The sequence below is a fragment of the Chiloscyllium punctatum genome, chromosome 20 (assembly GCF_047496795.1).
Source record: "Chiloscyllium punctatum isolate Juve2018m chromosome 20, sChiPun1.3, whole genome shotgun sequence".
NCBI lineage: Eukaryota > Metazoa > Chordata > Chondrichthyes > Orectolobiformes > Hemiscylliidae > Chiloscyllium > Chiloscyllium punctatum.
The window spans coordinates 54,360,201-54,374,644 of record NC_092758.1 but is presented as its reverse complement, the minus strand read 5'-3'; the positions used below and the strand labels follow the sequence as shown (position 1 = coordinate 54,374,644).

The window sequence follows — 14,444 nt, the reverse complement described above, 5'->3', positions numbered from 1 at the left end:
GACTGAGGAGTGGAAGATGGAGTTTAATATAGGTAAATGTGAGATGCTGCATTTTGGAAAAGCAAATCAGTGCAGGACTTAATAGTAAGGTCTTGGGGAGTGTTGCTGAACAAAGAGATGTTGGAGTGCAGGTTCATAATTCCTTCAAAGTAGAGTCGTAGGCAGATAGGATAGTAAGGAAAGCATTTGGTATGCTTTCCTTTATTGGTCAGAGTATTGAGTACAGGAGTTGGGATGGCACGTTGCAGCTGTACATGAGATTGGTTAGGCCACTTTTGGAATATGGCATGCAATTCTGGTCTCCTTCTTAACGGAAGGATGCTGTGAAACCAGAAAGGGTTCAGAAAAGATTAACAAGAATGTTGCCAGGTTTGGAGGATTTGAGCTATTGGGAGAGGCTGTTTTCCCTGGAGCATCAGAGGCTGAGAGGTGACCTTATGGAGGTTTATAAAATCACGAGGGGCACGGATAGAATAAATAGACAAGGTCTTTACCCTGAGCTGGACGAGTCCAGAACTAGAGGGCACAGATTTAGGGTGAGAGGGGAAAAGATATAAAAGGGACCAAAGGGCAACTTCTTCACACAGAGGGTAGTGCGTGTATGGAATGAGCTGCCAGAGGAAGTGGTGGAGGCTGGTACAATTATAACATTTAAAAGGCATCTGGATGGGTATATGAGTAGGAAGGGTTTAGAGGAATATGGGCCAAGTGCTGGCAAATGGGACTTGATATCTGGTCGGCATAGACGAGTTGGACCGAAGGGCCTGTTTCCATGCTGTACTTCTCTATGACTCTATATCCACAGGTCATCATTCTACCACTAACTTCACCTCTATGCATATGCGTTTCTTTGCCTGTTTCATTAACATTCATTTTATCCTTTAACTACCAAGTCTATCTTCCAAACCATCATGTACATCATAAGAGTACAGTTGCTCATTGTAGCTCTTGTTGTCTGTTGAAATTGAACACCATCCTCACAAATCCACCAGAAGTTGTCTGCAACCACTCTGTGGCATCCTTGATCCAATTACAACTTGGTCAATCCTTCTTTATGCTACCCACCATTTCGCTCTTAAGATGAAATCTCTCAATTATCACTTCAAATGGCTAAAATACTGAATTTCTTTTTCTGAATGTCACTTCTTAACTCTTACAATTTCACTAATCATTTATTTTATGGATTACACGTGGAATTTTTAGCATTCATCATTGCATCAATATTTCAAAAGCCTCTGTTCCACAGATCTTTATTTAGTGCCCAAGTTTCCAAATCACATAAACACAATATGAAATCCTTAATTTTTTTTAAAACGTTGCTACAACCTTAAGTTTTCTTATATTCACACATCTTTCACCTTCATGAAATTGCTTTATGGCTATCGCTCCCTTCTAACTTCTGCATAACAGCTATCATCTTCTGTTATAATCTGAGCCACGTCGATTTAAAAAGATAACTTACCTGTCTATTCCACCGTTGTACCCATCCACTTTAATCTTCAAATCAGATCCCTCTCTAACATATACTATGCAAATATCAGCAAGATCAAGCAGAATTAACGGCTTATAATGTCACTCCCCCTTCCAAACACAATCACTACATTCCATATTAGTCACCTGTAAAAGCTGCGAAGCCGGAAGAACATGCACGCTAGAACACGGCATGCTGGGAATTGTAGTCACCACACGGGCTCTATCGCGACGCGGAGAACTACAGATCCCGGTTAGCAATGCTTTCTTTGCCCCTCCAGAACAAAATGAGTCACAAACTCTGCCCGCTCAATGGGAGCGCGTCGTCAGGGCCAGTGTGAGGGCGGGGCCACATCACCATGGCGATGAGCGCGAGAACGGGATGATGATTGTAAAAAAGCCGATGACGTATGCCCCTCCCCCTCCCCCCCACAAGGCTTTGCAATGAAGAAAGAACTTGACGGTGAGAAGATGGAGCTTTAGGGAGAGTCGGCGGTGCTTGGGGAAGGAAAGCAAAGGAAAGGAATAAGGAAACGGATCGCTAAAATTCAGGAGTGTGGCGGCGGGGGGGGGGAAAAAAGCGATACAACTTGGGTGTTTCTATATGTTTGCGTTTCGCCTGTCGTCGTGCTGAGAGAGGAAACAAACGAAGAGGATGGCCAGCGCCAGTGGTTCGAAAGCGGAATTTATCGTCGGTGGAAAATACAAACTGGTCCGGAAAATCGGCAGCGGCTCGTTTGGTGATATCTACCTAGCGATTAACATTACTAATGGGGAGGTACGTGGTAAGGTGATGGGGTAAAGCCGTCCTATTCGCCCCCCTTTTCCCCAGTGTGATGGCCAGCGCTGTTTGATCACCCGCTGACCAGTGTGTTTTTCCCCCCCATTTCCTTCCTTGACCTTTCTAGGAGGTGGCAGTGAAATTGGAATCACAGAAAGCGAGGCATCCTCAGCTTCTCTATGAGAGCAAACTGTACAAGATCTTACAGGGAGGAGTCGGCATCCCTCACATCCGGTATGTTAAATTGATGAACTTTGTTGTGTTTGAGTGTTTTATGTAACAATTGCCCCCTTTTGAGTGTTTGTGCGGTAGACGACCGCCCTCTCTTTCCTTTCTCTCACCGCTACCCCCCCACCCATTTGAAAAAAAACCAGGAACAGCCTCCGCCAAAAGGCAGGCGAAAAGCTTGTGGCAACAAGGCACCCACTTCTATTATATAATCTCGTTTTAGTCTTTCTCCATTAATCGAAGCCGGTGATTTTGAGGGCGATGCGTTCGCGTATTTTTATTTTTAAATAAAGATTTCGCTGTGTCCCGAGCGATCACTTTGTGTGTGTGTGTGTGGCCTAATCTTACCCGACCTATGGTGTCCTTTCCTTTACCCGGTTGCAGTTCCCCTCTCTCTCTCTCTTCCCCCATACCTCTTACCACCCGCCCCAACAAAAAAAAACACTCTGGTAGTCAACACTCTTCGCCTTTTGAAAATCAGTCCGCAGGCATCGGGTTTTCTTGAGAAATGTATTCTCCAGGTGTTTTCTTTGATTTGTGTTCTGGCATGTACAGTGCGGATGACTGCGTGGAATGGCTGCTCTTTTGTTGTGTTTTGCACGGACATGTCATAAAATGGCGGATCGACGTGATTAAGAGCAAGTTTCATATCAGATTTATGTATTTTCGTGGTATCCCTGGTGATTCATTATTTCTGGCTCCCAAGGTGCTTGCGTACAATCTACTTAAGTTACATATTTCTAAGACAAGAGGCCTCTTTTTGTTGGCTACCTTGAAATGAACTACTCTTGCAGTCGACTTTTGTCTAAGTTTACAGACTGAGGAAGTACCTCGGTGTCTCCATTCAAAAAGTGCATTTATGTTTCTGTGTAGTTCTGGATAATTAATGGGGAAAATTTTAAATGTACAGAACTACGGGGTAGCTTAGCACTTGAATGGTGAGTTAATTCAAACAAGTGGAAAGAAAGTCAATTATATGACAAAGTTTTAACACTGTTAATGAGGAATATAGGTCATAACACTGCAGGCTAGTATGGTGGGCAGTAAGGAAGTAGTGTATTTTTTAAAAAGACTTTACCCCAATTGCAAGAATAATTGATCCAATTTACACATCACTTTAAAATTTACAAGGGGAGCTTTGTGGAAAAAATATTTAAATAAAAAATAATATAATTAAGATGGTTTCCACCTCATAGTAATTAAAAATTGTTCCAAACTCTCCTATTCAAGCTGTCGCAAAATTATTCTTTTCTTTCAATATGAAAGAAAACCAAATAAGAGGTCTGTCTGTTTAAAATATTAGTTTTTCTTACACAGTTACTGAGCAATTGAACAAAAATGAGAAGCTCAGGTGGGATACACAGTAGATATGTCTATGTGAGCCTTCAGGTCTGTCTTCTCTACAAAATAAGTTGCAGAGCTGGTGGTGCTGAAGACAAAATACCTGCATGTTGAGAAAGTTGATGACCTTTGTGGAAAAATTAACTGTCACTCTCCTCAGGCTCTCCAATCTGACTATTTCTAGCAACCATGGTACTTTACATTTAGATATCCCTAAATGTATTAACAATTTTTTGCTTGGGTTTTGAGAAGTGGTGCCTGGATTTGCATCTTTGAAGCAATATCATTTTTATCATAGAGTTGAACAGACCACTAAATTGAGAGAATTGCAGTCAGTTCTATTGTGAGAACCAAACAATGTGGGCAGGACTACAGCAAGAAGAGTTCAATGCCAACATAAGTTATTCACTATGTAGAGAAAGAAAGGAACTTTTTGAAATGAAAATGCAAGAGTTAGAGTACAAGTAGAGAATCGGAAACAAAAATTAGAATCTTCACTTTTAACTAGGGGGCTTTGGAAAAGTGAGGAAGCAATTTGGTTGAAATTCAATTGGCTTGTTATGTTGTGCTTTGGTGTAGCTTTTAAAGAGGATTTCAAAAACCTACTCACAATTTGGTGCAAAGGAATTTTGTTTTAAGAGTGTAGATAGACAGGCAATTGAAGTGAAACTCTGAAACATTCTCAAAATTCTAGAAATGTAGAATTCTGTTTTTCTGCAGCCTGAAGCCTTTTGGAACATAAAGCCATAAGACTGAACTGGAGTAGACCATTTGACGTTTCGAGTCTGCTCTACCATTCAGTAGGATCTTAGCTGATCTGATATTGCTGGCATCCACTTTCTTGTTCTTTCTCCATAACCCTTGATAGCCCTACTGATCAAGAATCCTCGGCAGTCTTAAACAAAAACAAAGACCCTGTTCTAAACTGCTGTCTGTTAGAGAGTTCCAGACACCTGATTCTCTGAAAATAAATTGTCTTGTCTCAGTCTTAAATTGGTGCCCCTTTATTCTGTGACTATGCTTTGTCATCAGGAAAAACATCCTATCCACATTTATCAAACCCCTTAGGAATCCTGTTTCAATGAGATCACGTCTTATTCTAAATGAGTAGGGACCCCACCTGTGTAGCCTTGCTTACAAGACAATCTCTTTCTATTAGCGGTCATCCTAGTAACCACATGTGAACTGGCTCCAATGAAATAATGATTTTCTTTGATTAAGGGGAGCAAGCTACTCTGCCCTCGATTTGATCTCACCAGCACCTTGTGCAGTTGCGCTGAGACTCACCTACTTATATCCTCCATACTTCTTGGAGGGCCAGCGTTCCTTTCCTTCTGACTTGAAACATTAATTCTGATTCCTCTCCTCCAGATGCTGCCAGACCTGTTGAGCTTTTCCAGAAATTTTTGTTCCTTTACCCTTCCTGGTTAACTGCAACACCTGTGTGCTACCTTTGTTTCACCCACAAATACTCCCAAGTCCCTTTTTGTTGCAACCTTCTGCAGGTTTTCTACTGTAAATAGTACTGCTTTCCCTTGCAAAATGAACTGCTTCACATTTTCCTACATTATGTTCACAGCCTCACGTTTTGACCCCCTCACTTATCGATATCTCTCTAATTTTTGTAAACCCTTTGCAATTGCCTTTCCAACTGTTCATCTGCAAATTGACTACAGTATACATTTGCCTCCTTCCTCCAAGTCATTAATATAAAATTGTTAACATTTGTGATCCTAGCACTGATCCCTGTGGAACCCCACTGTTTACAGATGCCCAGTAGCCAGTTCTTCATTGTACCCATGTACTACCTCCAACACAATGGAATTTTATCTTGTGACTTAGCTTTTTGTGAGGTGCTTGCTGAAAGTCTAATTACAACACAATTACTGATTCCATACTATCTACTCTGGTTGAGACTTGCTCTCAAAACTCTAAATTAGTCAGATTCAATTTCCCTTTCATGAAGCCATGCTGACTTCGATGAGATGATGGTTTTCCAAATATGCTGATATAACGTCTAATTGATTCTGGTTCATTTTTAAAAATTTAGAAGTTTGGGATTGTCATTAAGAATGTGCAGGGCATTGGAGTCAAGATGCTGCTTAACCATGATCTGATTAAATGGTGGACCATGGACAGGCCAAGCTCGTCTTTGTGCCTTTATTTGTAAGGCAATTGTTACAATGTTCATTAGATCTGAAGACCTTTCCTAGAAGTTTTTTGTGCTATATTTGGATTTCGCATTTGTGAAACAAACTGTTGCAGTGTGATTGGAACCACATAGAATAGAATATGGATGAGTATCTGTTTATGGAGAGAAGAAGGTATTGTACCATTTGCTTCATTTGAGTCAGCTCACCAGCATTCTTTCTCAATACATGCTACTTAATGCATTTTAGCAATTTGAAGTTTGGAGACATTGCTTGAATTTTTACCACCTGCATGTATTGGGCATTTTGTGTCAACTACTTAGTTGGGGTTGTGGTTCTGTTCGCCGAGCTGAGAATTTGTCTTGCAAACGTTTCGTCCCCTGTCTAGGTGACATCCTCGGTGCTTGGGAGCCTCCTGTGAAGCGCTTCTGTGCTGTTTCCTCCGGCATTTATAGTGGCCTGTCTCTGCCGCTTTCGGTTGTCAGTTCCAGCTGTCCGCTGTAGTGGCCGGTATATTGGGTCCAGGTCGATGTGTTTGTTGATAGAGTCTGTGGATGAGTGCCATGCCTCTAGGAATTCCCTGGCTGTTCTCTGTTTGGCTTGCCCTATAATGGTATTGTTGTCCCAGTCGAATTCATGTTGCTTGTCGTTTGTGTGTGTGGCTACTAAAGATAGCTGGTCGTGTCGTTTTGTGGCTAGTTGGTGTTCATGGATACGGATCGTTAGCTGTCTTCCTGTTTGTCCGATGTAGTGTTTTGTGCAGTCCTTGCATGGGATTTTGTACACTACATTGGTTTTGCTCATGTTGGATATCGGGTCCTTCATTCTGGTGAGTTGTTGTCTGAGAGTGGCTGTTGGTTTGTGTACTGTTATATGAGCCCTAGTGGTCGCAGTAGTCTGGCTGTCAGTTCGGAAATGCTCCTGATGTTTGGTAGTGTGGCTAGTCCTTTGGGTTGCGGCATGTCCTCGTTCCGTTGTCTTTCCCTTAGGCACCTAGACAGGGGACGAAACGTTTGCAAGACAAATTCCCAGTTCGGCAAACAGAACCACAACAACGAGCACCCGAGCTACAAATCTTCTCCCAAACTTTGAACTTAGTTGGGGTGTTTATTCTTTCATGTAATGTTTCCTGTGAATGGTTAGGGTCTTGACTTAGCTAATGAGTTGATGCAAAGTAATTTGGTGTAGGAAGCAGTGGCACACTTGATAAATTGCTCTCGACAAATGGATTAGACAATTTGATATATCCAAGTATGATCAGAATTTTCAGATCGCATTTTAAGTTTTTGGGGTTATATGAAGTGAAATCACTTGCTTCTGTCCTGAGTGTTGAAAGGTTGGGAAATTCACTGAAGATTGCTGTTCCTCGTGGATCTTGTCCTTACTGTAATTGCCCCATCCCTCGCCCTCAACAGATCACGTGAGGTTGGGGGCGGGGGAATCTCAGCTGTGACTGCTCTAAAACATTTTAGCTTCTGTTTTTCTATATCCTTCAAATTGAGAGCCTTCTTTGTGCACTTCTGTTCAGCAAGGCTTCAGTTGCCATTGCTTCCTTGAGCCAACCAAATATCTTTATGCAAACTGCATAGCAAGTGTTGTCTTGGTAAAGCAACTTAAATTATAACTAAACTGCTAGTTGTCACATTTGTAGCTTTCTTCATTGGTCACCATGTCATACGAGCAAGATTCAAATTCTCCATTCAATTCAGTTCTAAAGATCAATATTTGTCTGATATTAGACTAGATATGCCACTCTGGTTTCATGGCCTTTGTGAAGCTGTTAATAAGTTGCAATGCAGTCTGTTATTTATATAATATATTTAAAAGATGGCAACAGTATTTGATGCATTGAGAACCTAGTTCTGCATTAGTCCATTGCTGGTTTTTAACTGTTTCTGATGACTTTTTACCTGAAAGAAAATGTTGCAAGACATTAATCAATGAATGCTGATTGCATTATGGTCCGAACTGTAAGCAATGATGGCAAAACTTGGAATAAAACTCCATTTTATGCCAAATGGCCATTCAAACAGAAGACCTTTTGATAACTAACTTGTGACCGTCAGTTCAGACCATTTTTGATCAGCATATAGCTTCAACAACGCTAACTGGTTAAGGGTTAAGATTAATTTTCAGCTCACTAACTAAGGTTAGGGCGGTCAGTGGTGCATGTACTGCTGTACGTAGTGAGAATGAATTTGTACATCAAGCTTTTAGAAACATTTAACTTTAAGACATAATTTGAAACGTTTTAAATGACTGCTGTTGGGTAAGGATAATTGAATTAAAATTAGAATTTGTAAATTACATAAATTGTCAGCAGAAACATCGTTACTTTATTTGTACAATGTTCAGCTTTGAAAATGTTCACCTAAGTGAAAATCCTTAACTGTAAAATCTGATGAAACTTGTGTATTATTTGCCTAGTATTTTGAATTTGCTGATTGTTAACAACTGTTAGACAGCTGGTTTGTTCAGGATTTGAGTCCCACCCAGATATGTTGCCAAAAGCAGCTGAATGTTGCTCCTAAATATTTGAGTCTAATTTCTTGTAGGTTGGGCAGTGCCACCTGGTGAAAGAACTGTAGGACACCCTTTGTGCTTGCTCAACTGACTGAATCAGGAAGTGGGAAAATGTTGTCATAAAGATCTAATTGCATTTTATCTCAAATTTGTGATTGCAAGTCATGTATGGTTTTATTGGAGAAAAGGATGTCCTGCAACTAAAAAGCCACTGCAGAGTGGTTTTTTTTTTAAAAATTGCAATAAGACACCAATTATTGCTGCAATAATGTGAATCCAATCTCTGAACTTCAGCTATCACTGAATTGAAATTGAAGTACACGAGGAATGATTCAGACTGCAACTCCAGAGTTACAATTTACTGTCAGTAAAGCCCAAAATAGGAACAGTTGCATTTCTATGCCATTGTGACTTCAAATATTTTATTTGAATTCTCTCATTTGTTATGGTTCTCTGAGCTGAATTGTCTCTGCTTTAAAAATCATTCCAGAGGAAGTTATGTAAGAAATTAAGATTTCTGATACCTTGATCTTGTTTTGTAATCCCACAATTGTCTGAATGCATTGTTTTCTTCAAGATAACGTCAGCTTGTTGAAACTCCAATATGTTTTGTACAGATTAAAATTCTAAATCCTTTGTTCTATCCCAACATTATACTGGCCCTTTCCAAGTTTTTTTTATGGGATACTGTAAGAAGCTTATTTTAGAATTGCATTTTTTTAATCCGTGTCAGATTGTGTTCTTACATGTTAGATAAAGAGCAAATCTGGTTCTGTGGTAGCATTCCTTAACCTCTTTATTACCTAACTTATTAATTTTACTTATCAGTTTGCTAAATTAGAAAGTAAAGACCAGGAGATGGCCATTTGTTGTCTTAAGCCAGTTCTGCCATTTGATAAAATACTTGTTAACCTCAATTTTAAAAATGTAGTTTAGCCTCGATTTGGAATATTCAATTCTGTGCATAATTTACATATCTATGTGAGAGCTTTTGACTACAGAAGAACTAGATTTTGAGCGGAGGGTTACATAGGTAGATTGAAGAAGCAGTGTTCGTTCACTCGAGTGAGGATGAGGAAATTTGATAGTGGTGCTCTCAAGGTCATGAGGTTTTATGCAGTTTAGCCTGGGAGAAATCCTCCCCTGAGGGTTTTTTAATAGATATTTTTATTAGAAATTTAACATCTTTACAAGTTTACAAAAATAAACAAAACTCTCAAGTACAAACATTGATATACAATTAAATCTTAAATAACAACCAAAATTTAACAAAAGAAAAATACCGAGAAAGAAAAAGAACAAAACTCAACTAACTACTAATCTAACCTACAACTAACCAGAGTGTATATTTAAGTCTCTTACATTATTCAAATAAGAGAAAGAGAAAAAGCACAAAGGATAACACAGAAATTGGGTAGTGAGATACATGCTTGGAATGTGTTCATATTAAATGTAACAAAACCTGTATTCGTGTGGGTTTCCTCTCCCAAAGGGCCCCGGACCAGACAGGTTCGTAATCTCAATTAAATAAAAGCCCTTGTTAGGATAGCCGAAATATCTGTATTCATATAATTCAAGAAGGGCTGCCATATTTTATAAAATAATTCGGTCTTTCGGTGCACCATATTTGTAAGGAAGTCAAGGGGAATACATTCCATAATTAATCTGTGCCAATTTGAAAGTCCAGGGGGGCCCTCAGTCACCCAGTTTACCAAAATATTTTTCCTTGCACAGAAAGAGAGAATAGAAAATAGTTTCTTCCCGTGCATATCCAGGGAGGGTAAGTTCGAAAAGCCCAAAAGGAGAGGTACAGGGTCCACTTTAATTTCCGTTCCTAAAATTTCTGTCAGGGTACTTGCTACTTTAGTCCACTATCTACGGCTCTTATGACAGGTCCGTAGGCAATGTACCAGAGTGCCCACCTCTATTTTACATTTGGGACACATTGGAGATGTTCCTGCCTTATATTTTGCCAATCGATCCGTTGCTATATGGGCCCTATGAAATATCTTCAGCTGGATAGCCTGAGTTCTGTTACAGATAGTGATTCTTCTGGCATTTTCCCAAATGTCATTCCACGTTTCTATAGAGATTTCTAGTCCCAAATCCTGATCCCATGTTTTAAGCAGATTGTCCATATCTCCTGATACTTCATCATATAATAAATGATAAATAGTATTGACGGAAGATACCCGCACTGGTCGTAGTACTCTACATTCTCTACCTGATTTATAAAGACTATCTAATAACATAGTCTTCTTCTGTATATAATCTCGAATTTGGAAGTATTAAAATAGGTCTCCATTAGGTAATCCGAATTTCTGACGCAGCTGTTCAAAAGACATCAGGACCCCATCTTTAAATAGGTCCCCTAGACATGAGATACCCCTGGATCTCCAGAGTTTAAAAGTGGCATCTGTAAACCCCGGTTGGAATCCCCATGCTCCCACTATCGGTGCATAGGGGGATGTTTTATGTGAGTTGCCCTCACTTTGCCGCATTATATTCCAAGCTTTAATTGTGTTTAGTATTATAGGGTTTTTACAGTGATCTGTAATGGTTTTCCTCTTGTCTGAAAATAAAAGGTTAATAAGTGAGCATTTTACTTGAGAAGCCTCCATGTCCAGCCAGATTGGGTCTTAGCTGATTGATTACTGATCAGACATGTAAATTAATCGGGAACTTAACTGATATTTCCTAAAATCTGGGAAATCCAATCCTCCCCTTGCCTGTGGCTGCTGTAGCTGCTTCAGCTTAATGAGGAGCAGTCTATGATTTCAGATAAAGGAACCCAAACAGCCATATAACCTATGTAGTGCCAGCCTCGGCAGCATCACCGGAAGCATTCTCATGGGGTATAGGAGACGGGGCAGGACATTCATTTTAATTAGTGCTATTCTACCCAGCCAAGAAATTGGAAGGTCTCCCCATCGCTGGAGGTCCTGCCTTATCCTTTCCAGTAAATGCACAAAGTTAGCCTTGTATTACTGACCAAATACTGGGGTAATAAAAATGCCTAAATATAAGAAACCCTCCAGGGACCACCGAAAGGAAAAGTGGGATCCATCCAATAAGTGGGATATACTAGCAAGGCCATCCATTGGCATAGCCTCTGATTTTGAGAAATTAATTTTATAGCCTGAGAATGCGCTAAATGTATTCATAACTTGGATTAAGCGAGGTACGGACATCAGAGGATTACTGAAGAATAGAAGAACATCGTCTGCATAAAGGGTAATTTTATGTTTACCTGTACCAATCCTCGGGGCCGTTATATTAGGATCAGCCCGTATAGCTTCTGCTAGTGGTTCAATTATTAGCGTAAATAACAATGGCGAGAGAGGACATCCCTGACGGCAGCCCCTACCCACACTGAAGCTATCTGAGCCTAATCCATTGGTAACCACAACCGCTTTGGGATCGCTATACAATGTTGAGACACATTTGGTAAACACCTTTCCAATGTGTAACACAAATATGACCATTCAACCCTATCGAATGCCTTTTCCGCATCTAATGAAACTACTACTCCTCGTATCTTTCCCTGATGGCAGACTTGAATCATATTCAAAACCCTTCTAATATTATTGGATGATCTACGGCCCTTAATAAACCCCGTCCGATCCTACTTTATGATATATGGCAGTACCCTTTCTAGTCTCAATGCTAACGTTTTAGAAAGGATTTTAAAAATCTACATTTAGCAAGGAAATTGGTCTGTATGACGTGCAATCTTCTGGGTCCTTTCCTTTTTTAAGGATGAGAGAGATATTCGCCTCTTTCAGTGAAGGCGGGAGACAGCCCTGACTGTATGTGTAGTTACACATGTCCATAAGTGGACCAGCCAATATTCCTGTAAATTCTTTATAGAATTCAGCTTGAAAACCATCTGGGCCAGGTGCTTTACCGCTCTGAAGTTGCCTGATTGCGTCAAGTATTTCTTGGACTGTTAGGGGAGCATTTAAGACGGATACCTGTTCTGGAGTTAGGTCCAGGAAGGTCAAATTTTTTTAAAATGATTGCATCATCCTAGTCCTGTCTTCACAATCCTGCAATTTATATAAATCAGAATAAAATTTTCTAAAGATTGCGTTATCCTTTTATGGTCATGAGTCAAAATACTCGTACTTTCCTTGATAGATGTGATAGTTTGAGGGGCCTTTTTTTCTTTGCAAGAAATGCTAAGCATCTACTCGGTTTGTCGCCAAATTCATATAACCTTTGTTTTGCAAATAATATTTCCCTCTTACTTGTTTGGTTAAGCGTGGTGTTTAGGGCTAGTCTAAGGGCGGTAATCCTTTGCAATTTGATAATAGGTCTATCAGCGTATGCTGTTTCAGCCACTTTTAAGCAAGCTTTGAGCAGACGCTGTTGTTCTCCCTTTAATTTCTTTCTGGGTGGCTGAGTAGGAGATGATCAAACTTCGCGTGTAAGCTTTCATGGTCTCCCACATCATTGATGGGGTTGCTAGCTGTACTTAAATTAATTTCTAAAAAAGTTTTAAATTCTTGAGAGAAGTACCTTACAAATTTACTATCTTTCATCAGGAAGGGGTCCATACACCAATGCTGAGGGGATGTCCCGTTGTTCCTCACCTTGATTTCCATATATACAGCAGCGTGGTCGGAAATTGCTATACTACCTATTTTACAGGATGATATGGAATTTTTAAAAATCGAGGGGCCAAAAAAATATCAATTCTGGTATGACATTTATGTGGATTGGAGTAAAAAGAAAAATCTCTGTCCTGTGGATGAAGACATCTCCATACATCTACTAGTCCTAATTCTTTGTTCAGATCCACCAATTGTCTGGAACTGGGAGATACTCCTGCAGTACTCTTGGGAATCATATCTATTTTCGGATCCCTAATACAATTAAAGTCTCCCCCTATAATTGTATGATGGACAACAAGAGCCATCAATTTTGAGAAGGCTTCCGTTATAAATTTAAAGGGGTGTGCCGGGAGGCAGTACAAATTTAAAATCCCATATTCCTCTCCATTTATAAGGGCTTTAATAAGAATATATCGTCCAGATTTGTCTTTTATCTGATTTAGGGTTTTAAAAGGGAAATTCTTCCAAATAAGAATAACAACTCCCCTACTTTTTAAGCTAAAAGAAGAAAAAAAGGCCTGATCAAATCCACCCTGTTGTAATTTCAAGTGTTCTTTATCTAGCAGGTGTGTCTTCTGTAGGAGACCTAAAATCAACTCTTTCTTTCCTGAGATTTGATAATATTTTCTTCCTTTTGACTGGCGAATTACTCCCCTTGACATTCCAGGTGCACCACTTAACCGACCGATCAACCATAATCGTCTGGGCATATCTGAGACCCCTCGGGAGGGGAAACATCCTGAGCATAGAGCATATAAAATTCACAAAAAAAAGGCTCTCTAATACACTCTCAGCAGTATAATAAAAACTATTTCTAAATAACAAAAAAAAACATATTTAAATGGAGATTTCCCCCCTTGTTCCCAGGGGGTATCACTTCCTTTCCAAAGGTCCATCATATCCTCTCCCAACCAGTGCCCCACCCTTGACCCAAGCGCTCCTCAATAGGATGAGGAGAATTCAAATATACACACAAAGCTAGAGTTAACAGTGAGCACCCTACCCCTGTCCCCCCACACCAACACCTGAATATATTTGGTAATGTTAATACCATGTTTAACCATATATAGCTATAAAATTACAACCTCAATAAATAATTAAATATAATAATACAAAAATAACAAGGGAAAGCAATCCCGCTCCTAGAGACGGAAGTAAAATAGAATACGGTAACCACCTCTCCCCACCAACATTAACTAGACCCCCCCACCCGGCTTATAGAATAATAAAAAAAACCAGGGGGGGGGGTGTGGTGGGGGGAGAAAATCGTTAAGTAGTGAACGAATAAGTAAATCCACCCCCCCCCCCCCCCCCAAGATAAGGTTTAAAAAAAAA

At 40.0% G+C, this 14,444-nt stretch overlaps 2 protein-coding genes across 12 annotated transcripts in view; one reads left to right on the top strand and one right to left on the bottom strand.

Moving 5' to 3' along the window:
* The window catches only part of arhgef37 (Rho guanine nucleotide exchange factor (GEF) 37), a 232,674-nt gene extending 231,038 nt beyond the window's left edge, over positions 1–1,636 (bottom strand). For all 9 annotated transcript variants that reach the window (XM_072590933.1, XM_072590929.1, XM_072590942.1 and 6 more), the window contains exon 1: positions 1,463–1,636. The gene's annotated coding sequence lies outside the window, so the exon portion shown is untranslated. The remainder of the gene's footprint in view (positions 1–1,462) is intronic.
* Positions 1,637–1,895: 259 nt separating this feature from the next.
* csnk1a1 (casein kinase 1, alpha 1) overlaps positions 1,896–14,444 on the top strand; it is a 57,671-nt gene continuing 45,122 nt past the window's right edge. The window contains exons 1-2 of one of the 3 annotated variants that reach the window (XM_072590926.1): positions 1,896–2,248; positions 2,379–2,485. In XM_072590926.1, the coding sequence (XP_072447027.1) occupies positions 2,126–2,248; positions 2,379–2,485 (230 nt within the window). In that variant the 5' untranslated portion in view covers positions 1,896–2,125. The remainder of the gene's footprint in view (positions 2,249–2,378; positions 2,486–14,444) is intronic. The other 2 variants (XM_072590927.1, XM_072590928.1) reach the window with 2 other exon arrangements.